Consider the following 25,967-nt stretch of genomic DNA (forward strand, 5'->3'; position numbering starts at 1 on the left):
TTATTTTTAAAGAGAGAGGAAGGGAGGGAGAAAGGGAGAGAAACACCCATGTGCAAAAGAAACATCCATCAGTGGCCCCTTGCACACTGAAACTGGGACCCAACAGGCAGCCCAGATCACGTGCCCTGAACCACCGATCTTTTACTGCGAAGATTGATGCCCAACTAACCGAGCCACACCTGTCAGGGCGGCACCATAAATTTTAAAAAGATACCTGTACAAGGATGATTGTATTTCAAAAAATTAGAAACAACCCAAATGCCCCCAATAGGAGTTGATTAAATAATTTGCAGTTCACATACACAATTGAATATTACATAGCATTAAGAAGTGAGGGAGACTGAAAAATACTGACACGGAGAAAGTAGAAAATACGTTGTTAAAAAAAGAAGTGAGCCTTGGTGGGAGTAGCTGGGTTGGTTGGGTGTCTTCTTCCGCAAACCAGATCAAAAGGTCCCAGGTTCCATTCCCTATCAGGGCGTGTGCCCAGGGTTCAGGATTTGGCTCTGTCCCCAGGTGGGCCGGTGAGGAAGGCAACCAATGTGTGTTTCTCTCCCTCTCTTTCTCCCTCTGAATCAATAAAAACAAAAGAAAAAAGCAAAGTAAAAATATACATAGCCACAGTATTATATGTGCAAAATAATAGTAGCATTAGTATTGTATTAAAAAACTAGGAGGAATTAGCAAGAAAATGCTGACAATGATTACAGAGGTGGAGATTGGGAGGCCAGTGGAAGTTTTAAGTTCTTTAGCTCTCAAAAGTTTTGTAAGATTTAAAATGTGTAAAAGAATGCAATATTTTTAATGTAATAACACAGCAAAATTGTATTTGCTAGATTTTAATGATCAGAATAAAACTCCCACACAGGTTGTTTCACTCTTTAACTAGTCAAAGGTTTCTTAAGGAAGGTTTAAAAAATATCAGTTCCCAAAGGCTGGACATTTAACCTCTGTTGGATTCCTCCAATTAACCATCATGAATCTTTCATCCCCAAACGTACTTGAACTCCTTTCAAATTTCTTCCTACTCCGACTTGAGTCAGTATAGACAAACAGAAGTCAAGTTGATAGTGGGCCAGAAAATTCAAAGAATCTAATAAAGCAGTATTCAAAATCATTGCTCGTAGGTGGTCACCTAGGGAACAGGGCTGCAACTTGCCTGAAAGGGCAAAAAATAACCGAGTAGGAGGTCTCATTCCAGATCCGCAGGTTATCAGACCGGCACCGACAACAACGTAGCAGATACCCACGCCAAGTCCACCAACGCCCTTCGCGCGTCTAAAAGTCGCGCCAAAGCTCCAGTCGGCGGCGACAGCCGACGGAGACGTGCCCTGCGCCTTGACATCAGAACAAGATGGCTGCTTCCTGAAGCGTTACTATCAAGCCCTAAAATTTTGCGCGTCGCTTGTGTCAGGTTTAAAGTCAGACAGACTGTGCCTTTCTCCAACTATGTTCCCTCTCCGTGGTTGTGGTCGCCAGATTGCGGCTTCTTTCACCAAACGGCTGTTTCCGTTGGCCCGGTGCAGCGGTGACAGCGCTGCGCCCGGGATCCCGCACTTCGATGTGGTCGTCATCGGCGGAGGACACGCCGGGACCGAGGCTGCCGCCGCTGCCGCTCGGTGCGGCTCCCGGACTCTGCTACTCACGCACCGCGTCGACACGATCGGTGAGGAACATGGGTGGTGGGGAGCTTTGCATAGGACGCAAACTGCAAATATAATCTGTTTCTCTGCCTCCCATGCCTGGAGTGGGCAATCTATTCCCTCTCCCAAGTATAGTGAGAGTCCTGGTATCTGGTTTTAGCTGATTTGTGTCTCGCAGAATCAGGCGGGCCCCTGGCAGAAATTTTCTGTGGAGCACGGATTATGCTTCTGCTGACAAAAGTAGTTCCTTGGGGGATGTGGTGGGACTGTGCATTGGGAAAGGGGGAAACTAGGAATACTGTACCTACTGATAGCTTCTTATTTCATTGTTGCCATTTAACCTGAACTAGCTTGTTGATTTGGGTGAAGGGTAAATTAACATTATGAAACCTGGGTGGTGTGGCTCAGTGGTTGAGTGCGGGCCTGTGAACTAAAGGGTCGCAGGTTCGATTGCCAGTCAGGGCATATGCGTGGCTTGCAGGCCAGGTCCCCAGTGGGGGTCATGTGAGAGGCATCCACATAATGATGTTTTACCCCCTCTCTTTCTCCCTCCCTTCCCCTCTCTAAAAAAAAGTAAAGTCTTTTTAAAAAAACAAACCATTATGAGTGATCGTTTATTAAACGACCATTGTGTTTTTCTTGAGATTTTGTGAAGTCCTTTTGAAGAATGATGCTACCTTTTATTGCATTCTGTATTTCTGCTGGATGTTTGTTCCCCAGTTTTGTGATTAGGACTCGACACTGCCTTTTTATTTTTTTTGCCCCTTATTAGGCACTGGTTGAACGGCCATAATGTGCAGCAAGACTGCTCACTTGCATCATAATAGATGGTAGCTAAAACAGTATCATGTAAATTATGTGTGCGCATGTCTTTCCTCCTTCATTTTGCTTAAGAGTGAACTGTAGTTAAAATATTAACTGTGTTAATAAAAATTGTGAATAAGTCACATATATATACTGAAATACTTTTTAAAAATTGCCATCCAGATCGTAACAGTGGAGAAATATACACTGTTCACAGTGATTCTTTTGGAGAAGAACTATGTGATTACCCAAAAGATTACACTTTGCTTATTATACAATATTATTTATTGTACTACCTTTCAATAATAAAAATGTAATAAACAAAAAAGTACTATTGAACTAAGATGATCATTATGTACTCCTGTCAGGGATAAAGGGATTCTCACCAAAGCTCATTCATATTATCAACAAAATATGATACAAGTTTTAAAGTAAATACATCTCAGATACATTTTAATAACTCTTATAGGTGAGATTAGTAAATAACAATTTTATCTTAAAATCAAAGTTTCATTTTTAAGGTAATTTGATATAGTGGAGCATTAGGTATTTCTACTTGACCTATGAAGATAGTTTTGGCTTAGGAAGTTTAACTTCTATAATAATACAGAAGGCAAAAATTGTCCTGTTATGATTCAATCATGTCACTTGCCAATATTGAAGTCAGAGGCAGAAAGTCTTCTATTTATACCAACCTGGAAAATCATGATTTTTGGCAAACTAATTTTTTGCCTTTCACAACAAAAAAGACAAGACTTTTGAGCCTGTTGATTCTCCGTTGTATCACCTATGCATTTCATGGAGAATATTGTCCATTGAAGAGGTCATTAGACTTTCTGAATTTTATTCTTGGCTCTCCTGTGTATTATCTATGTGACCTTGGGCTAAGGGACAATTTATTTAAGCCTCAGTTTCTCTCTCTATGAAATGGAAATAATAGTACCAACTTCATCAGGTTGCTGTAAAGTTTAAGTCAGAAAATATACATGCAACACATCTAATAGAGGGCCTGGCCCACATCAAGTGGTCAGACGTTAACTATTGTTTTATCACAAGCTTTTCTACAGAGCCAATTTAAATTCTTTAGTACAGTGAAAAATGAACTAATTTATACATTTCTATCACTGGTGTGCACCCCAAGTAGTGGTACCACACTTGAGATATTAGTGGTCTCTATTTAAGAGCACAGATGACCAACAGATCTCCTTATTCCAACTGCAAATGATTGGGAATGAAAGCTGGCTTCTTGGAGTTCTGTATTGAGAAAGATTTTGAGGACTTAGTAAGAGAGAACAACTTGTCTAACTTTTATGCCTATAAGAGTGCTCAACATTGATACTTATATTTCTTTGAGAAAAAGCTTTCAGCAATTTAAAAAAGACGAGGATTTCTTTGCACTTGACTTTCACAGATGTAAATTTTATAAATAGGTTTATAATATAGTACACTAACTCAATAAAATATCTAGAAGTTGTCTAGCGCTATAGTAAAGTGGTGGAATTTCAATAATTTGCTCCTGGGGTTTTGGATTTTTGTTTTGTTTTTACTTCTGTGTATGAGAAGACTCATTTCTGGGGATCAAAGTTTGAAAAAATGTCAGAAATTAGTGGGCTTTAAAGATTTTTGAAAAATTAACTGATATGTAATATAAGTTAAAAGCAGAGTCATTTTTCCTGGCTGGGTAGCTCCATTGGTTAGAGCATCTTCCTGATACGCCAGGGTTGCAGGTTCGATCCCAGGTTGGCACATACAAGAATCAATGGACAAATGTATATGAGTAAATAAATAGAACAACAAATCAATCCTTCTATCCCTCTCCCTCTCCCTGTCTTCCTCATCCATTCCCTCTCTCTCCCTCTCCCTTCCTCACTGTCTCTAAAATCAATAAATTAAAAAAAAAATTTTAAAGCTAAGTCATTTTTGTGAGTAGCAGTATCTAAAACAGGGATGGTCTAGGAGCCAGAAACATAATTTAAATATGTGAAGCTAGATGAATAAAAAACCTGGAGTACTGGGAACAGTGGTAAACTGGAAAATACATTTCCATTCATTATTTTGTTTATTTTTTTAAAAGTCTTGTGTGTACCAAACAAAACATCTCAGGCATACCAGTGGGCTGTCACCTCTAACCTAAACATACCTTCCTTCTCTAAAGATGAGAAGAGGATTACTTGAGTGGTACAAAGTAATAGGGAAAAAAATCATATGTGGTGATAATCCACATTTCTGTATATTTATATTTTCGTTACTTATTCATTAACAAATAATTCAAATGTTTTAGTTGTGATTAAGTTATTGAATATGGTGTTTTTTCTAATCAAAAAGACTTGTCTGAAATATTTTTAGTTGATAAGATCTGGGAGAAAGGGAAGTGAGTTGAGCTATATAAAAGACACAAGATTGGACCTGAGTCATTAATTGAGAATGAATTACATTATTCCCAATACTGATTTTCGGTATTTCTTTAGTAAAACAGTTTAATACTTATATATGAAAGAATATGTTGACTTAGAAACTCAGGAGTGCAAATTGGTTGCTGTCATATAAACTCGATAGATAAATATTCACTATTATGCTTATTGATTTTATTGATAGCATTTGGAACACTTTTCTAAGATACCCACATAAGGATCTTCAGTGAATACTTTATTTTACACATTTGCGAAAATAATTGTAAGAATTTTTAATGGTGCTGGTGAAGGAAAATTATTTATAATCTAAAATAAATGTTAAAAAAACAAAGAAATTACATGATTTTTTTAAAAAGTAAAGGTCAGAAGCAAAGAATATTTTACATTGACCTGGGAAGTAAATTAAAACAGTTATTAATAAATGTTAGTTATTGCTTACTCTAGCCCAGACACTGCGCTAATTGCTTTATATACACTATCTCATTTTACGACTAACAAATTCTTACTCAATTAGCTTAAACAAAAAGGAGAATTTCTTTTCTAACAAGAAGTCTGTAGGTAGATCAGCTCTGAGGTTGGTTAACTCAGCACTGTCACAATGTCCAGAGATTCCATTCCTGCCACATCGCCATTATGCCACTCTTCAGATGTCTTCACACTAGTTACCCTCACAATTGCAGAATGGCTGTGGTAGTTTCGGATGTTACATCCAGATATGACACCTTTCAGCAGAAGAAGGGATGTTTCCCCTTCTTATCTCTTTAAAGAGGAGAAATAAACAACAACAAAAGCCTTCCTAGAGACTACCCCACTGCCCACCAGCTTAACCCCCCATGATTTATTTCCTTCCATTAAAACAGACAGTGGCAAGTAGGAATAGGATTACTGTATTTCCATCAATCAAGATTTACCCCTAAACTGAGTTTAGGTCACAACCCCCAAACACAAAACCTCGTAAAGAAGAGTGTTAAACTGTGATTATATACCAAAGGAAGGAGGGAAATAATCTACTACAGCTATCATCCCTGTTTTTAGAGGAGACAAACAGAGGTACTAAAAATTGGATAACATGCCAAAATCACAGGGGTTATAAGTGGTAGATCTAGGAGTTGAACCAGATCCTTCCCTCCCACCCAACTGGTGTTCCTAATCCCAGAACTATTCAGCCTCCCTGTGGAAACCATAAACAGTTTTTGGGGGGCTTGATGGTGGTTGCAGTGGACACACAGCTGTTGATATAATATAGCTTTCCTACCTGCCTAAAACCTTTGAGGTAACCACATGAGTTTAGACCTCCAAATAAAACTAGAGTAATTTAAAGAAAAGATACAAAATACAGTCTGTACTTTGAGGAAGCTTATCATATAATTATTTCTGCGGAAAAAGCAAAAAAGAAAGCAGATGGCATTTATGGAAAACATAATTGATCATAACAGTGAACCAGTGTCAAGGGACTTCTTTTTTTTTTTTTTAAGATATTATTTATTTATTTTTAGAGAAAGGGGAAGAGAGAGAGAAAGGGAGAGCAACATCGATGTGCAGGAGATACATCGATTGGTTGCCTCTCGTGGGATTCTTAAAAGTATGCTTCATTTGGCAGGTTACATGAGGTAAGGATTTCAAAAACACATTTTAAAGGAAAAGGAAACCTAATGAAATAGTGAAAATATGCACCAAGGAAAAGATTGAAAGGAAACTATAGGCAGTAGTTTATCTTCCAGAATGCCCCAAATAACTCTTTCATCCCATTAGGACTTTGGAATTTTAGTGTTTGTTTCAAGTTTTTAATTTTTTTTTTATCACATGAGATGATTCTAGTTACTTGTACAGACATTTCCCTATTAAACACTCACTACCGCAAGGTGCTGATGTATTTATTTTGTCTGTTTTCTTTAGGTCAGATGTCTTGTAATCCTTCCTTTGGTGGCATCGGAAAGGGGCATTTAATGAGGGAAGTTGATGCTTTGGATGGCCTGTGTTCCCGAATCTGTGACCAGTCTGGTGTACATTACAAAGTATTAAACCGGCGTAAAGGACCAGCTGTTTGGGGTCTGAGAGCTCAGATTGATAGGAAACTTTATAAACAGAACATGCAGGTAAGAATAGAGCACAAAAACCAGAGAGATTGATTGTGATGATTGTTAAACTGTTGTTTCAACTTGCATTCTCTTTTGACAGAAAGAAATCCTAAATACACCACTGCTCACCGTCCAGGAGGGAGCTGTAGAGGATCTTATTCTCGCAGAGCCAGAACCTGAGCACACTGGGAAATGCCGGGTCAGGGGTGTTGTTTTGGGTATGTGCTAGTTTTGCACAATAATAACAGCATCAGACTCCATGCAAGCAATTCATTTTAGAGCAGAGTATGGAGGAGTTTTACCTATTCTGGGAACTGTGTTTTCATGGATGAGGAAAATTGTATAAAAAATCGTAATTCTCCTTCCATTTTGGCCTTTGCAAAGCTTAGTTAAATTATGGGCTCATCTGTACATGTGTAGAACTGAATCACCTGCATAACTGTGCCCTTTTCCTCTTGGTTTTTCTGTTTCACTTTTTATTTTTCCTAGTTCAGATGACGTTCTAACCAACTGAGCTATTCAGCCAGAGCTAGTGATTGATTTTTGAAGTTTTCTTCTGATCTGTGTATTATTTTCTCCAGATTTCTTGATTTTTCTTTGTTTATTTGGGCTTGTTACTTTCATGTACATGCCTTTTTTTCAAGTGTCTGGGGAAGTTTGGTTGTTTCTGTAGAATTTTCAAATTGAGGCACTAAAACATTAATTGGAAGGTTTGTGAGTGCACAGTTAATTTTATTGTTTGGCTGACTCTCTGGCAATTAGGGATCGCACTGGATTGTTTTGTTGGTGCACTTCAATAAATCAATGTCTCTTAGTTCTCAGAATGCCGGCTGGCCATCTGGGAACAAAATGGTGAGAGGAGCTATGATGGAGAATCTCATCATTTAAAATACAGATCTTGACTTCATTTCTCTGTTATAAAATTAATTTGAATTATAGATTTATTAATTTTTTGAATGAGGAATACATATACATGCTAAACAGTTTAAAGAGGACAGAGAATGTAGAGTGACAAGGTGGTCTCACTCTCTCATCTCATCTCCCAGCCAAGCAGTTTTCTTCAGGAGCATTATGAGTTCCTTGTGTAGCCTTTCTATCTGTGCATGTATGTGTTATCTTCGTGTGTGTGTGTGTATGTGTGTTTGTGTGTGTGTGTGTGTGTGTTTCACATAGCAGCATATTATACATACTGTTCTGCACTTTTATTTTAACCACAGTCTGTGTTTGCTATCTGGGAGCTATGTTTCGTTTCTAAATGCTTGTGTTTTTGTTCTGGTGATTACCTTAATAACTATGATTTTATATAGTATGCTTAATCTTCTCTTCTGTCAGTGAACAGTTACTAAATTAGTTTTATATTCATTTCCTTTTTTCTCTCCTGTTTCCTATCCCCTTCAGATTTAATGATTATATTGTGTATAGACTTTTGTAACTTTGTTTATGCTTTTCTTACTTAATTTCATATCTTTAAATGCTATTTTTACCTTGTCTACATTTTACATGCTCAGTAATATAAATTTTTATTATAGTACACTGTACATAAAAAATTTGCCGTTTTTAAATGTACATTTGTGTGCCATTAAGTACATCTACAATGCTGTACAACTCTCACCACTATCCGTTTCCAGAACTTTCCAATCCTAAACTGAAACTCTGTGCCCATTAAACAGTAACTCCCCATGACCCACAGCATAAACCTAAATTTTCCCTAAGGAAATCTGTCTGCAGACATAACATTTTTGTATAGATTTCAACTATTTCGTCTAATTTCAGCCCCAGGCTTCATTCCTCTGTTCCTCAGTTCTCATTTTCAGTCCCCCAGTTTCTGGGCCTTTGTAGGGCAAATTAGTCCACTAATGGACATTAGTCCCTTGGGGTCTTCTCTTCAGATTCTCGATCTCCATCTTCTCCCCTGTGCTAAATCAGTTATCACTCTTTCACATACTTTGTCTTCCAAAAATATTTTGAAATGTCTCATCTTTTGACAACTTCTCACCCATTCATTGTCCTTGTGGTTTTATACCTTTTTTGCCCCTTTATTTTATTTTCTTGGAGTTTGAAGAGGGTAAAGGGATCATGTGAGATAGTCTATCAGATTTAACCAGAAGTCTAATGTTAATTAATTTTCAAAATTGACTGATGTAATAATTTTCAGTGCTGGTATAATTTCAGGAACGTGTGAGTTGGTGATAGCACACTATGTTTTCCCTCCCGGCTTTCTTGGATGCTAGAGATTGATAAAATATAGGCTTCTTACTCATGTAAAGTTATTTCTCAAGTTTCTAAAGAAAAAGTTTTCTGTAGTTCTAATGTAAATTAGTCACATTCTAATTTGATCCACGGTAATAATTAGAACAGGATTTTTACTCTTTTCTATCCTTTAGTGGATGGAAGCAAAGTATATGCGGACAGTGTGATTCTGACTACTGGGACATTTCTGAGAGGCATGATTGTAATTGGATTGGAGATGCATCCGGCGGGACGTTTAGGGGATCAGCCTTCCATAGGCTTGGCTCAGACCCTAGAGAAGTTGGGGTTTGTGGTGGGAAGATTGAAGACTGGGACTCCACCCCGGATTGCCAAAGAGTCGATTAATTTTAGCATTCTAAACAAGCAGACACCAGATAACCCACCAATACCATTCAGCTTTATTAATGAAACAGTGTGGATTAAGGTAAGTTAATTTATGAAAATCTGTCTTTACAGCTAAATATTGGCTACTCACAGAAGGATATATCCTAAGCCTTCTTTCCTTAATTTCCTTCCTTCCTTCCTTTCTCCCTCCCTCCCTCCCCCAAGCCCCCCTTTCTCAGTAACAATTCGATTTACATTACTAGTACTTACACTGCAAAATAAATTATCTTTAAAAGGATTAGCTAATTTGGTTGATTGGGTCATTTTACGATACACTCTTAAATTTCATTACTTCAATAACTTTGCCTATTTACACTTTTGGAATCAATCTCAGACCTACAGAAAAGTTGAAATGCAATTAAAACAATCTATAAACCATTGAAATTCACCCATTGTTAATATTTGACCATATTTCTTTCTCTCTCTGGTTATATATATAGTATAAAACAGTAGTATACACATTTCTCCTTTTTTGTCAGAAACATTTGAGAGGAAGTTGCAAAGATCATGACCCTTTACCCCTGAATACTTCTGTCTGTATCTCAGCTAAGCACAAAAACATCCTCTTACATAACCTCAATGCAGTGATGAATTTAAGGAATTTAACTTTTATACAATAGTGTCATCTAATGTAAAGTCCATGGCCAGATTTTGCCGATTGTCCCAATGTCCTTTACGGTAACCTTTTCTTTTCCCATCTAGGATCATATATGCATTTAATTATCATTTCTCTTTAATCTGAAACAGTTTTCCAGTCTTTCATGATACTGAATTTTTTTTTAAGAGTACAGGTTACTTCTGCCTATCTTTTGAGTATTTAAAAAAAGTATATTGTTTTATTAGAATTGAAGACCAATAATTTAAGGTTCTGGTTTCTTGTGTTATCCTCATGAGTGGCTTTAAATATTGTATTTTTGAAAAGTCACTTTTATATTTTGCTTTGGGAAAATGTAGATTGTGATGGTATTTTCTTGGTATGTATATTTTTAAACTTTTATTATAAAATTTTAAGTTAACAGAAAGTAGAAGACATAGTATAATGAATCTCTATGTGTCCCATCACCAGCTTCAACAAATAACATTTTTGCCATTTTGGTTTTATCTTTCCTCAACATTTTCTTCTTCATGAGTTTAAGCAACAGTCCAAGACATCACACCATTTCACATATAAATACTTTGGTATATGTCTTTAACAGACAAAAATTTTGTAAATATTAACCACAATACCATTATCACACCCAGCGAAACATAATTTCTTAACATCATCCACTACTCAGTGTTGTAGTGGTTTTTTTACAGTTGTTTTAAACTGTTTATTTAAAATGTTTACATTTATTTTAAATGTTTCTTTACAGTTGTTTTCTTTAAACCAGGAATCAAATTAGGTTCTTACATTATGCTAGATGCTATTATTTATAACAGTTCCCCCTCTCTTATTTTCACTTTTTGACACTTATATGTGGAAGAAATAGTCATTTGTTCTCTAGATCCAACATTCTAGATTTGTCTGATTTCATCCCTCTTGTGCCTTAACCATGTTTCTCCAACTTCTATGTTTCTGTAAACTGGTAGATTTAGAGGCTTGCTTAAAGTTAGGTTCATCTTTTGGGTTGTTTTTGGCAGGAATGTTTCATAAGTAGTACTTGGCGATATGCATAGATTTAATTGCTATGAAAATAAGTTCATATTTTGCATGTAGCTTATTTGAATAAGAAGCAAATTAGTAGAGAGGCACAAGTGTTATAACTGATTCATGTGTTTTAGCCAGAAGATCAGCTGCCATGTTACTTGACTCACACCAACCCTAGAGTGGATGAGATTGTCCTTGAGAACCTTCACCTAAATAGTCATGTTAAAGAAACTACGAGAGGACCTCGGTAAGGACAAAATATCACTGCTCAGTAACTTCAAGGAATGATGCCAACCCTCTTTTGTTTGTTTCATTAATTTCTTTTTATTTCCATGTCCTCTTCTAGATATTGTCCCTCCATTGAATCAAAGGTTTTGCGTTTTCCAAACCGTGTACATCAGGTTTGGTTGGAACCTGAAGGAGTAGATTCTGACCTCATTTACCCCCAAGGGTTATCTGTGACACTACCAGCTGAATTACAAGAGAAAATGATCACGTGCATCAGAGGCCTGGAGAAAGCTAAAATGATCCAGCCAGGTATAGAAAATTATCCCTGCCCTTTAGCATGAGCTCAGCATTGTCTTAGCAGATAGTGAGGAGATCTTAGCTATGGTCATGGTTACTTAGAGCCTCACAAGACAAAGCCCAACATCTGTGCATTTAAAATAGTCTTCAGTTTTGCTCAGACTGGTGTGGCTCAGTGGATTGGGCATCCTCCTGCAAACCACAGGGTTGTCTGTCAGGGCGCATGGCCTGGGTTGCGGGCCAGGTCCCTGGTTGGGGGCATATGACAGGCAACCGATTGGTGTTTCTCTTGCAATTCAACGTTTCTCTCTCTCCCTTCCATCACCTCTCCCTAAAAATAAATAAATAAAGTCTTTAAACAAATAAAAATAAAATAATCTCCATCTTTGAAGGGCATTGAATGATAATCGTTGCATCTTTACCTCAAGGCAAATCCAGCCCTGTTTTTACTTACTTTGTATCACCCATTCTTTGGTCAGGCTATGGTGTTCAGTATGATTACTTAGACCCCCGTCAGATCACTCCTTCTCTTGAGACTCACTTGGTGCAACGGCTTTTCTTCGCTGGACAGATAAATGGAACTACTGGTTATGAGGAAGCTGCAGCTCAAGTAAGCATTTGTTCAAACATTAATGTAAATGGAAAGGGACTATGTAACTGGTATTCCTCCTAACACTTGTATGATAATTATGTAGATCTCAGATACAACTCATAATTAATAGGAGACTTCTGTTTCAGGGTGTATGGAGATAGCTACTGTATGCAATAGGATTTAAGAAACGCTTGTGGCTTTATTACTCTTTTAAAATAACTATTGAAAATGATCATATATTATTCCTTTCAAGTGGGAAGTTATATTTTTTTTACTTGTAAGTGGGGAATAAGCTAGAAAAGTTTTATAGGTGAATTTTTATATAAAAAATGGTATCCCATCTAAGCCTTTTAGGAACGTATTTTGAAAATAATGGATCATAGCATTGTAAAGTGGTACATTACCCATATTGTGTGTGTGTGTGTGTGTGTGTGTGTGTGTGTGTGTTGCTTTAATTATTTGTGTTTCTGAATAACGTTCAGGTGTTGTATGTCTGTCATATCCCTTCTGGTCAGTGCCTGCTTTCTTACTGCCTCTTGCAGTTTCTTCTGGACAGTGTTCTGAATAGGATAGTGCTTTGTTCAGTTCATAATGGCCTTTTAAACATTTCAGTCCTCTTGTAGGGTGTGATAGCTGGAATCAATGCAAGTCTTCGGGTCAGACATAAGCCTCCTTTTGTTGTTAGCCGAACAGAAGGCTACATTGGAGTCTTGATTGATGACCTCACCACACTGGGCACCAACGAACCATACCGAATGTTTACCAGCCGCGCAGAGTTTCGTCTGTCACTGCGCCCTGACAATGCTGACAGCCGCCTCACGTTCCGAGGTGACTCTTCACTGAATCCACCAACCAGGTTTACTCTTCTTTCAAACCTCTCTCATTTTATTCTCTCAAACCTCTCTCATCCTGTTCCCTTCTCCACTCTTTTAGGCTATAAGGAAGCTGGCTGTGTGTCCCAACAAAGATATGAAAGGGCTTCTTGGATGAAGTCTTCTATACAAGAATGCATTTCCATGCTAAAATCCATTGAGTTTTCAAGTTCTAAATGGAAAAAGTTAATTCCAGAGGCTTCTATAAGTACAGATAAAAGTGTGCCTGTCAGGTAAGCATTTTTAATATAAACCTTTCTCACTTTTTACAGAAAAATGAGATCATTTCAGAGACAATACTTACAGACTCCCTGTCTACCCATTTTAAATGAAGCTTGCTTTTGGCTTCTTTTTAAATTCCTTTAGATATAACTTATCTCTTTATTCAGTATTAAAAATATTTATGATTCTAAATTATTATTTTTATTCTTTATACAATTTTTGTGGCGTCCATGGAGTTCTGGCTTTGCTAAGATTTAGAGGGTGCAAGCCAAGAAATATAGCCACCTGCTTGCTTTCTTTTACAGACATGGAGCAACCTGGGTGGTCTCACCTTGTCTGTGAGCTGTATAGCAAGGAAACTTCTTTGATTAAGTAGAGTGTTGTAAATTCTTTGGATTTACTTGATGTGTCCCTTCTTACATTTTAGGAGAGGATCATCCTTGTTTTTATCACTCTAGTTATAGGGACTTTTAAAGGATATTAAAATAGAGCTTTTAGATTCAGAGGTAATGTTTGTGAGCACCTTGAATGAAAAGGTCACCTACTTCACTACTAATTTTTCCCATTAAAAAAAAGTAAGCTAATAAGGAAGGTGTGATTCTCAGGAGGTGTAAATATGCAATTATTGTAGCTTAAAAGTACCTGCGGGGCATTGATCTTGCACCCATGTTTCCAATATATATTTTTCCCTTTTATTTTTAACCTTTATTTTCCTTGTGAGGGATTTTTGTGGACTTAGAGGTATATTCATTTTAGTGCTGCTTATCCATATTTATTGTCGCTAATCTTTCCAAGTGCTGTCTCCTTCATTAACCGCCTGGCAAAACCTGTCCTTATTCATCTTTCATCTCCATATGCTAGTGGTGTAAACAATTTATAATTGTAATTCACTCAATTTTTCAGCTGTTTAAATTTAGGAGGGTTCACATTATTTCAAACTTTGCATGAAGAATTTACAACATTATGCTTTGTTTTGATCAAATATTGCACTATTTCAAAGTTACATAATTAGAATTTACATTAAATGTGACATATATATAGAGAGAGGACATAGTGAAAGCAGGGGAAGTGATTGTTTTCAACTCAGTTTAAAATGCTAATTGATCATTTAAAAATATGTAAAAGCCTACAACCAAAGCTAGTTTAACCAGCAAGGCCATCATTTAAAATCAAAGGAGAAATAAGGATCTTCCCAAACAAGAAAAAGCTAAAGGAGTTTGTTAACACCAAACTGATATAGCAACACATGTTAAAGGGCTTGCTTTTAAGAAGAAGATGGAAAAAAAACAGAAAAATAGTCTAACAATAAAAGGGCACTACATACATATCTATCAATAATCACCTTAAATGTAAATAGCTAAATGCTCCAACCAAAAGACAGAGAGTAGCTGAATGGATAAGAAAACAAGAGCCACATATATGCTGCCTCCAAGAGACCCAGCTCAGATTGAAAGATACACACAGACTAAAAGTAAAGTGATGGAAAAAGATAATTCATGCAAATGTAAATGGAAAAAAAGCTGAGGTAGCAATACTTATATCTGACAAAATAGACTTTAAAACCAAGGCTATAGTAAGAGACAAAGAAGAATACTACATAGTGATAAGGGGACAATCCAGCAAGAGGATATAACCCTAGTAAACATTTACACACCCAACATAGGAGCATCTAAATATGTAAAGCAAACCTTGATGGACATAAAGGTAGAGATCAGGAATACAGGCATGGTTGGGGATTTAACACCCCTTTGACTTCAGTGGATAGATCATCCAGACAAAAAATCAAAAAGACAGTGGGCTTAAATGACACACTAAATCAAATAGACTTAATTGATGCCTTCAGAGCATTTCATCCCAAACCCACAACATATACTTTTCAAGTGCAAATGGAACATATTCTAGGATAGACCTAGATGTTTGGATACAAAACAAGTGTCAATAATTTTAAGAAGGTTGCAATCACATCACGTGTCTTCTCTCACCACAAAGCTATGAAAGTAGAAACACTGAATCACAAGAACACTGAAAAGCACACAGACATGGAAGCTAAATTAAGATGTTATTAAACAATGAGTGGGTCGACAGCTAGAGCAAGGAAGAAATCAAACGATACCCTGAAACATGCAAAAGAGAACACAACAATCTAAAATCTGTGGGATACTGGGAAAACAATCCTAAGAGGGAAATTCAGGCATTACAGGCCTATCTCATAAAACAAGAAAACACTCCAACGAACAATCTGACTTTACACTTAAAGGAACTTGAAAAAGAACAACAAACAGCCCAAAGTGAGAAGAGAGGAAATAATAAAGATCAAAGCAGAAATAATCAAATTAGAGCCTAAAAAAATAATGCAAAAGATCAATGAATCCAAGAGCTGGTTCCTTGAAAAGATGAACAAGATTGGCAACTTTTAACCAGACTCATCAAGAAAAAGAGAGGACCCAAAGAAATAAAATCAGAAATGAGGGAGGAGAAATAACCGACACCAAAGAAATAGGAAGGATTGTAAGAAAATATTATGAATAACTATATGCCAACAAATTGGACAACCTGTATGAAATGGATCGATTTCTAGAAACATGCAACCTTTCAAACTAAATCAAGAAAAATCAGAGAATCTGAATAGACATCAATCCTAGTGAAATTGAAGCAGTAATCAAGAAACTCCCAACCAACAAAAAAAAAAACCCTGGACTGGATGACTTCTCAGATGAATTTTACCAAACATTCCGAGAAGAATGAACATTTCTCCTCAAACTATTTCAAAAAAATTAAAAGGAAAAGCTCCCAAGCTCATTTTATGAGGCCAGCATTACTCTAATTCCAAAACCAGATAAAACACACTACAAAAAATTAATTATAGGCCAATATCCCCAATGAACATAGACACTAAAATCCTCAACAAAATATAGCAAACCAAATACACTATGCATCAAAAAAAATCATATACCATGATCTAGTGGGATTTATTCCAGGAATGCAAGGTTAGTATAACATTCACAAATCAATGTGATTCACCACATAAACAAAATGAAGAATAAAAACCACATATTCATATCAATAGATTCAGAAAAAGGAGGCATCCATTTATGATAAAAATTCTCATTAAAGTGGGAATAGAGGGAACATACGTAAACATAATAAAGGTCACATATGACAAATGCACTGCCAGTACTCAACGGGCAACAACTACAAGCATTCCCCTTCAGATCAGGAACAACATGGGATGTCCGCTTTCACCTCTCTTATTCAACATAGTGCTGGAAGTCCTAGTCACAGCAATCAGACAAGAAGGAGAAATAAAAGGCATCCAAACTGGAAAGGAAGAAGTAAAACTCTTTATTTGCAGATGACATAATACTGTACATAGAGAACCCCAAAGATTTCACCAAGAAACTGACAACTAAATTTAGTAAAGTAGTAGGATACAAAATTAATACCCAGAAATCAGTTGCATTTTTATATGCCAATAAGAAACTAACAGAAAGTAAAATTAAGCAAACAATCCCATTCACAATTGCTTTGAAAAGAATAAAATACCTAGGAATAAACCTAACCAAGGATGTAAAAGACCTGTTCTCAGAAAAAAACTAAAAATATGTAAAAGAAGGCTATCAATTTTATATTTTTAGCAAACTTACCCCATGATAGCTATTTTGTTAAGGTGATTTTCTTTTTTTAAGTAATTTAGCCAAATGCTTTTCTTTTTAATTCAGGGTTTCCCTTTAGAGGAGGTAAGCAGGGTCCCAGTCCCCATATTTGATTTCAGCAGAATATAATTTATTTATTTTTTCCTATTAAAAATGTTTTATATTTTGATTACAGTTAGCATTCACTATATAAAACTAAAAAAAATAGAAAGTTTGTAAAATACTTTGATTGTTTTTATTCTATGTATGCTAGGCTCTGTGCTAAGCACTGACAAGATGAACCAGACTTTTAACCAGACTTTTAGCCATTTTAACCAGAGATACACAGGTGCATGTGCACACTCATTTCCGGTCAGGATCATACGGAAACCCACTGATATGTTAATTAGCTCAGAAATTCTCTTGTCTTCTAGTGAAGTACAAGAACTTGTCCTTTCTGTGCCAGACCTCTGTACTCTGGGGCTTATGCTTGATTCAAAGCTTGTCTTGAAGTTTGGACCTAGAGCAGCTCCAAGCCTTGTAAACAAATGATTTGCTATTTTTTTTCTTTTTTAAAATAAATCAGACGGTCAAGGGCTTTTCTTCAAGGTCTCCATCCGCTAGATTCCAAGGTAACCCTTTTCCTAGTCAGTCATTAGGAGGTGTGTTCCTCTATGTTCTGTAATTCTTGAAATTGACCACCATTACCCTTTTGGAGCTTAGGGTCCTATGATTTCAGTAAAGCTTATCTGATGAGACCTCTGTAGTTAGTTGTCAAGTTCCTTGTGGGGAGAGAATTTCTGGCCTTTCTTAGAGCCAGCTTTCTGAGGAATAGATGAATCAGACATCTGCAAAGGGTGGGAATGTGTGACTGTGATAACAGAATAAGCTAGAAAGAAGGTTGGTAGGAGGCCTGGAAAGACTTGGCACCCCTAGGTGGGCAGATCTGACTTTCTGTTGACTTGATAGTTAATTGGTTTAATTGGTTTTGGGTGGAGAGAATTTCTCAAAAAGGCAATGTATTAAAAGAAGGAAATATCAAAGTAAATAAAAATAAAATGAATTCAGGCAGCTAATTTATCAGTGAGGCCTGTGAGAACCAAACAAAAAGAGAGGGAAACGGCAGAATATTTTGTAGTCTTGGAGCAAGCAGAACTCCTTCAGCTGCTTCCTAGCTCACACAAGGATGACTCATTAACAGAACATGGGCTTAAATGGCCATGGATCAGATGTAAATTCTTATGGAATTCAATGAAACCCTTGTTATCAGAGGATATTCTGTACTTCCAAGAAAGGACAACCTTTACCAGCAACTCATTTCTCATGATAAAGGACGGGAGTTGGGGAGAATCACACCCATCTTACTGAGGTTCTCCTGTGTTGTAGATGCTGCTGCATTTGTTCACTGTACTTGGAAAAAATTAGCTATTGTTTATTCTGAGATTATTATTTCCAAGAAATTCTGTTTTTAATCTGTTTTACGTGATATGGACCCCTATGTTAATGAAAAGTTTGTGTATTTGCAGAGCTCTAGATGTTCTGAAGTATGAGGAAGTTGACATGGAGTTATTGGCCAAGGCTATTCCAGAGCCCTTGAAGAAGTACACTGAATGTAAAGAGCTAGCCGAAAGACTGAAAATAGAAGGTAGAAAATGCATTTTTTACCTAAGATGCCTATATATTCTCTTTACCATTTGTACAAATTATGAATGGATAGCAGATCCATTAAGAGGTCTGTTTTGAGAGGAGCCATCGTGACCACAGGGCCAACATAGGCTTACACTCTGTGCTAAGTGGGTTCCCAGGCTAGGAACATTGCCACCCACAGGAGCTCATTAGGCATGCTGCATCCCAGGCTCCACCCCAGACAGACTGAGTGAACATCTGCATTTTAACAAGATGCCCAGGTGTTAGGTGTGCACATTTCAAGTTTAGGAACTGCTACTGTAAAGTGCTCCTTTAAAAAAAAACCTTATTTTTTTAACTTCCTTTTACGGTTTCCCTATAAAATGTTATAATAATGGGAAAAATAATATTGTTTGGCTTTCACAAGAATGGAATACTCTACCTCTAGCAAATGCTTATTTTGCATCAGGAGAGAAATGCAGTCTACCCTGTATTTTGCCGCACATGGTACACTCCCACACACTCTGGGTCAGTGTATTGACCACCAAAGCCACAGATGACTTTTGTAGTTTTACTGCATTTTCTAAAAGTTTTTCATTATAAAAATGCCAAACAAAAATATTGAGAATAAGATCATTTTCTGTATTTTGACAGAGGATGTGTTTTCCTGGAGTGGAAAATTATGCAGAGCAAAAGTCAGGGAACAGAATGAGGTGGGTTAGAACAGTAGGAAAAGTTGGATGATGATGTGCTGTTTAAACAGGAAAGGACATTAAGCTCCTTGGGGCCCAGGGGCGGTGGTAAGAATGCTATATTCCTTCCAGCAGTGGCATTTTCTATCAGTTCCAGAGAGGTCTATCACCCTGCTATGTTTTGGCTGCATTTATGGGATGACCCAAATGGTGCCTGCCATCCCACCATGCAAGTTAATGAAAGTTGAGTAACAAACGGAAACCCACCTAAACCCTAGAATCACTCTTTCCAATGGCCAGACACTACTAGTAAGACACTAATGTGTAAGAAGTAATGTTGACCTTTTATTTCAGTATCATGATTTCTCTATTAAATAAAAATTACTGTATTGAACATGTAGGATCTTAGCACCTGGGAAAGGTGATTAAATTCCATGTTTTAAACTTGGTTTGTAATTTAATTTGTACAATAAATCACCAGGTTCAGGTTAGAATAATCCAGAATAATTATCTTTAACTTGTTTGTAGGTAAAGATGCTAATTTATATCCATGGTTTAAAAGAAACCACACTAGGTTGAAATGTAACACATACCAGTAGTTTTCAAATCACTTCTCAAACCCTCCACTGGACAACAAGTTTCTAGAAGGCAGAAATCAATTTCAGATTCTTTGTATTATTGCTCATGTTTTGCTCTATGCATACTCAAAAGATTACATAAATATACTTTTAACACACACACATTTTATAGCTTCATTTATATTCTGTGATCCCCTGCTGAGTTTATTCATGGGTCATAAAATTGTATTATAGTTACAATTTGTTGTGCTAAATTGTTACATCACAATGTTTCCTGTATTAAGCCCTTTCCATGCATTATTTCATTTCATACTTACAATTGTCCTGTGAAAGATAGGTGTTAGTAGCAACATAGATAAGTGGTAACTTGCCCAAGAACACACGACTGGTGGGCGGCAGAGCTGGGATTTGAACCTAGCTTGTCTGACCATAAGGCCTGTGCACCTCACAACTACCCTTTGTTGCCATAATGATCATGAGAAGCTATCATGGTGAGCCCTTAAAATTTCTAGATAAAGAAACTAAGGCCCAGAAGAACAATGACATGCCCATAGTCAGAAGATTATTCATTCATTGGTAGCACCAGGCTCAGGGCTGAGATTTCCTAGCTGCCATTCAAGTGATAGAGGCAGGTGCTACCACAACCAGCCTTCTTGAACAGGTCAGAACGATCACCTCAATTTAGGTTTTAAAGTAGGTTTTGAATTAATTTTTCTAAGAACAGAATGCTTTAATTACAAAATAATGGCTGAATTATCTTTCTAACTTCTGAATAAAACCTTATTCAATTATTTAATAAATTACTTGCATTATGTATTATCATCTAAGAAGCTTTAAACTTTTAAAATTATAGCTTATATGTTCATAATTCAGAAAACCTTTTTCTTTTTTTTTTCTTTTTTTTCAAGCATGTGAACCATCCAGTCTTTTTTTTAAAAGATTTTATTTATTTATTTTTAGAGAGGGAAGGGAGGGAGAAAGAGAGAGAGAGAGAGAGAGAAACATCAATGTGTGGTTGCTGGGGGCCATGGCCTGCAACCCAGGCATGTGCCCTGACTGGGAATCGAACCTACAACACTTTGGTTCTCAGCCTGCACTCAATCCACTGAGCTATGCCAGCCAGGGCAGAAAACCTTTTTCTTGAAGAAACATCTGACTTTAGAACTTAAAATTCAAACCCACAGACTATTAGGGGATGCTCCACCAAAATGAGCACTGAAAAGGAATGCATTTTCTTTTCTTACTGTTAATTTTCCAAATCTTTGAAATGGAAAGGACAGGCAGCATGCTACAGTTAATATGTAAGACACACCCTCTCTTTCTTTCAGCTTCAGTTTCCTCATCTGAGAAAGGGAACCCATCCCCAACCTATGTCATGGTGTTGAGATTAGTGTTGAAGGAGATAATGATGTTTGCAAAAGCTTTTTGTAAATTGTAAGAAGCTATAAAAATGTAAGTTGTTGAGATATTCTGAGTATCATAACATAAATTAATTTTGTTCACCAGCCACTTATGAATCAGTATTGTTCCATCAGCAACAAGAAATAAAGAACATCCAGCGAGATGAAGCTCTCCAGCTGCCAAAAGACCTAGATTATTTGACTCTCAGGGGTGTGTCTTTGTCCTCTGAAGTTCGAGAGAAGCTGCATTTCAGTCGCCCACAGACGGTAAGGAAACAGGCAGTGGGTGGGACCAGGTTATAAACTAAGAGCCAGTGCTTTAGTTTTTTAAATCTGCAGTTACTGTGGCCATGTAATTAATGTGTTATTTCATCACAACAAACTTAACCTCTTATTTTCAGAATCTCTTTCTATGACAGATGTCAGTATATTTTTATGAGAGATGAAAAGCTTAGTGTAAGTAAATAACCAGAAGTCAAGAATTTGGTGTTTATAATTTGGTGGTTTTCAAATCACTATTTGGATCCCTGTCTAGAGTTTGATAGTGTGGCCTTGGGAGCTACTAGAAGAAAGAGGGGAACCAAAGAGTCTCCCCATGCTTTAACCTAAGTGTGTGTGTGTGTGTGTGCATATGTGTATGTGCACATGCGTGAACACATTTGTAAGCAGTGTGCAGTGTGAACTTCTAATAAAATAGCTAAAGACTGATAGGCTGTATGTATTGAATCTAAGATGTACATTTCAACATCTCTGAAACTGATTTGTACCTTAAAAATTGGTGGTGCCTCATTGTTTAATGAACAGTGGTTTTTTTATTAGCAGTAGTTCATAAAATAAATGAGCATTTAACAAAAATCCGGTTTGTAAAAATTTCTTTTAATGATTTTTAAAGGGAGGAGTGATTTCATCATATAATATGTTGTTCTTATGAGTGGTCATTGTGGAGACCAGGCAAACAAACCTTAAACTTCATGACTCCATGCGTCATGCTCATCTTGGGTTACGTTTTCATGGATCATCATAGGCTGCATGGCCCAGGGTTATGGCCAATAGCCAAGTAGACCATTTACATTAATTAAAATTAAATAAAATTTAAAATTCAACTCTTCAGTCATACTAAACCCATTTCAGGAGGTAAGTAGTCCCATGTGGCTAGTGGTTACCATGTTCAACAGTGCAAATGTTACAGAAAATTTCCATCATCACAGAAAATTCAGTAGGACGGCACTGGTCATCCAGTTCACAATCCCTCATCCACAGTTCTAAAATGCAAAAAACTCTGATGAATGTCTGCTGCAGTCTCATTTGTGGTGAAACTGACCTGAAGTGGTATGTGGCTATTTAGTCCTTATGCCACTTACAGTTAATATTCATGTATTTCATTATAAAAATACAACACAGAAATATTAACATTAATTATATGGTGCTGCCCAACACACTGCTGGGGAGGTTACATTAGGGGTTTTTGTTTTGTTTGTTTTTTGTTTAGAGTTTATTTATTTATGTTTGGAGAGAGGAGAAAGGAGAGAGAAAGAGAGGGAGAGAAACATTAATGTGAGAGAGAAACATGGATCGGTTGCTTCTCATATACGCCCGAACCAGAGACTGAACCTGCAACCCAGGCATGTGTCCTGACTGGGGATCAAACAGGCAACCTTTCGCTTTGCTGGACAGCACCCAAGCAACTGAGCCACATTGGTCAGGGTTTTTTTTTTTTAAGATTTTATTTATTTCTTTTTTTAGAGAGAGGGGAAGGGAAGGAGAAAGAGAGGGAGAGAAACATCAGTGTGTGGTTGCCTCTCACGTGCCCCCCCACTAAGGACCTGGCCTGCAACCCAAGCATGTGCCCTGACTGGGAATCGAACCAGCAACTCTTTGGTTCATAGGCCCGTGCTCCATCCACTGACCCACACAAGCCAGGGCACATTATTTTAATAAAAAGAAAAAGTAGGCTCTAACATCTATTATGTGATCTTGGACAAGTCATTTTCATTTCTCTAAGCCCCAATTTTCCTATTTTTTTAAATGAAGATATTAATAACAATCACATTTTCTTTGTAGTTATTTTGAAAGTGCATATAGGATAGTAGTTTTGAAAAAATTTATCAACTATAATATACAAATTGTTACTGGGAGGAAAATGCTGACACAACTCACTTTATGTTTCTTTTTGGGGCTTTCGTTGTCTAGATTGGGGCCGCTAGTCGCATCCCCGGAGTGACACCTGCCGCCGTCATCAATCTGCTCAGATTTGTGAGGACCGCTCAGCAGAGACCGGTGGCTGCGACTAAATCACCCAAAACTGGACAATGCTTATGTGATACAGAGAAACTCGAAGAGCAACAGTTATAGCTTTCTCTTCAAGGAAAACCTTTAGTTAATATAAGTGTATAAATAGGCGATAAATATTTCTATATAGCACCTGTTAAAATAACCTTATTAGTTATTATAGCTTTGTCATTAATTTATGAAGAAGACAGATTATTATTCCACTTTTTGTATATCTGAAAAAATAAACTCTTAATTTATACTCTTTCTCCTAGGTGGTCTAATACAATGAGGCTATTAATATAAGTTTGTGCAAAGTTCATTAAAGAGAAATATAGTGGGCCTACAACTAAAGCTGAGAAAAATGCTTGCAATTTGCCCCTTCATAAAGACTTTGTCCATTAAATGTACCAAATTAAAAGTCTTATCTTTCAGTTTGTTTTGAAAGTTAGCAGTCTTCTGCTTGTTTATGCTAGATTAGGAGGCGATTTCAGAGCCTTTGAATTTTTAGGGGTAAAAATTTGAAACTATACAAAAGTATGTGGGGTCATTCAGCTAATTTCCAATATTGGAATCTGGAGGGTGAAAGTTGACTTCTAAAATTTATATACTTCTATAGGAAATCCTTGCCAGTAATTGTCTTTGAACTAATGAATGTTCATTAATTTGTGTAGAATAGGACTGGAAATCATCATAGTTTCCTGTCATCCACAATGTGGAAAATTTCTTGGTAACCTGGTTAAGGCAGAATAAAGTAAAGAAAGGGAGAGTAAAGTAAAGGTAGTTATTTTATATCATACAATATTTTTTATGAAACTGTCATGGTCATGTTTTCTTAACATTGAAGACAGATCTGTAACAATTGGTGACTAGTGTTTCCGTGTTTTGAAGTCAGGACTGACAGAGAAATCAGGACGGTGCTGGCTTTCCTCTTCCTCCCCAGGACTTGATATGGAGACACAGGGTTAGGGTGGGATGACCAGCTGAGCCCTTCCTTTGGCTGACTCCTTACATAGCTCGGCCTTCCTGGAGAAACTACAGGATGAACACAGCCAAGTGGGCCAGAAGGCCCTGCTCCTCCCTGGAAATGCCCACTCAGATCTCCCATCAGCCTAGAGATGCTGTCAGCTTCAGGCCAAAGCAGGTAACTGAGTTCTGAGAACCCAGAAGTCACTTTGACTATACCTCTAAGTGTTAAGCCTGATTATGAGTTAAGGGAGCCAGGTATCTTGCTGTAATTGTATATGGCCACTTGGATAGTGCTCCATTTTCATGGATTTGTTCCATCTAACTTTAGCCTTTGCATAAAGCAGTCAAGTTCAGTAGCAAGTAAAAAGTACTAGTAATGCTGGATTATTTAGCAGTGATGAATTCCTTTTGACACGATGTAGTAATTTCAAAAAGTAACTTTTAGTTAACAGAATTAGTTATCTGGGCAGAATCCTTACTGCAGAGATGATAATGATTACAATAATGCATTGTATTTTTCTGTAATTTTTTTATTGTTCAATTACAGTTGTCCCCATTTTCCCCCCCATTACTCTCCCCTGCTCTACTCACCACCCTGCATTGTATTTTTTTAAAGAAGTTAGATGGTAACTGGTTAGCACTAGAAAGGAAACCACTGTGTTTGAACATGTTTTTCTGATTAAATACAAGAGTGAAAGCAGTGAATGGAGTGTGCATCGAATGGAATATAACAAAAATTTATTTTGAGGAAATAGAAAGTTCCTAAATGCTTTGACAGGTTCTTGACAGCTGCAGTTTGGGGCTAGTGACACTACAAATATAAAGAAATTTATGTTTTGTAATGCAGTTGCATTACAACAGTAACTCTGAAAAATGTTCATTGAGCCCTGACTGGTGTGGTTCAGTAGATTGAGTGCCAGCCTGCAAATCAAAGGGTTGCTGGTTCGATGAACATGGCTGGGTTGCAGGCCAGGTCTCCAGTAGCGGGCGTGTGAGAGGCAACCACACATTGATGTTTCTTTCCCTCTCTTTCTCCCTCCCCCTCTCTCTCAAAATAAAAATAAATAAAATCTTTTCAAAAAAAGAAAAATGTTCAATGAAAAACATTGTTATATGTCCTGACAGGATATGAAACCTCTTTAAATCTACAATTTAAAATAACATGTTAACTTACACAAAATTACCTGACTTGAAAGAATATATAGAAACAGTCCACCTTCCAGTGCTGCTGACCAGAGTGCTACAGACTGGGTGCCCTAGGCAAAAGCTAAGAATGCAGCGTCAGGCCAGTCACTTCATAGAAAAACCCCAACAGTGACAGTACTCAGCCTCCAACTGAAGAGACCACACTTGTGATTTCCTCTACCCACCACAGACCACATTGCCTAGTA

General features: G+C 37.1%; 1 protein-coding gene across 1 annotated transcript; it reads left to right on the forward strand.

Annotated features, from left to right (window-relative positions):
* Window positions 1-1,363: 1,363 nt before the first annotated feature.
* MTO1 (mitochondrial tRNA translation optimization 1) lies at window positions 1,364-23,875 on the forward strand. Its single transcript, XM_045844099.1, has 12 exons — window positions 1,364-1,666; window positions 6,755-6,954; window positions 7,037-7,154; window positions 9,321-9,610; window positions 11,335-11,447; window positions 11,547-11,737; window positions 12,205-12,335; window positions 12,941-13,145; window positions 13,251-13,422; window positions 18,570-18,688; window positions 21,446-21,606; window positions 23,530-23,875. The coding sequence occupies exons 1-12, from the start codon at window positions 1,450-1,452 to the stop codon at window positions 23,689-23,691; spliced, it is 2,079 nt and encodes a 692-aa protein (XP_045700055.1). The 5' UTR covers window positions 1,364-1,449; the 3' UTR covers window positions 23,692-23,875.
* The last annotated feature ends 2,092 nt before the right edge of the window (window positions 23,876-25,967 follow it).

Source organism: Phyllostomus hastatus, unplaced genomic scaffold (assembly GCF_019186645.2).
Source record: "Phyllostomus hastatus isolate PE091 unplaced genomic scaffold, TTU_PhHast_1.1 phas_contig_40, whole genome shotgun sequence".
NCBI classification, from domain to species: Eukaryota; Metazoa; Chordata; class Mammalia; order Chiroptera; family Phyllostomidae; genus Phyllostomus; species Phyllostomus hastatus.

Bases quoted from the DNA above. Each gene is read 5' to 3' on its own strand.
- MTO1 (XM_045844099.1), top strand. From the start codon at position 1,450: ATGTTCCCTCTCCGTGGTTGTGGTCGCCAGATTGCGGCTTCTTTCACC. The intron at 1,667-6,754 runs GTGAGGAACATG...TGTTTTCTTTAG, and splicing joins GCACCGCGTCGACACGATCG to GTCAGATGTCTTGTAATCCT. The intron at 9,611-11,334 runs GTAAGTTAATTT...CATGTGTTTTAG, and splicing joins ATGAAACAGTGTGGATTAAG to CCAGAAGATCAGCTGCCATG.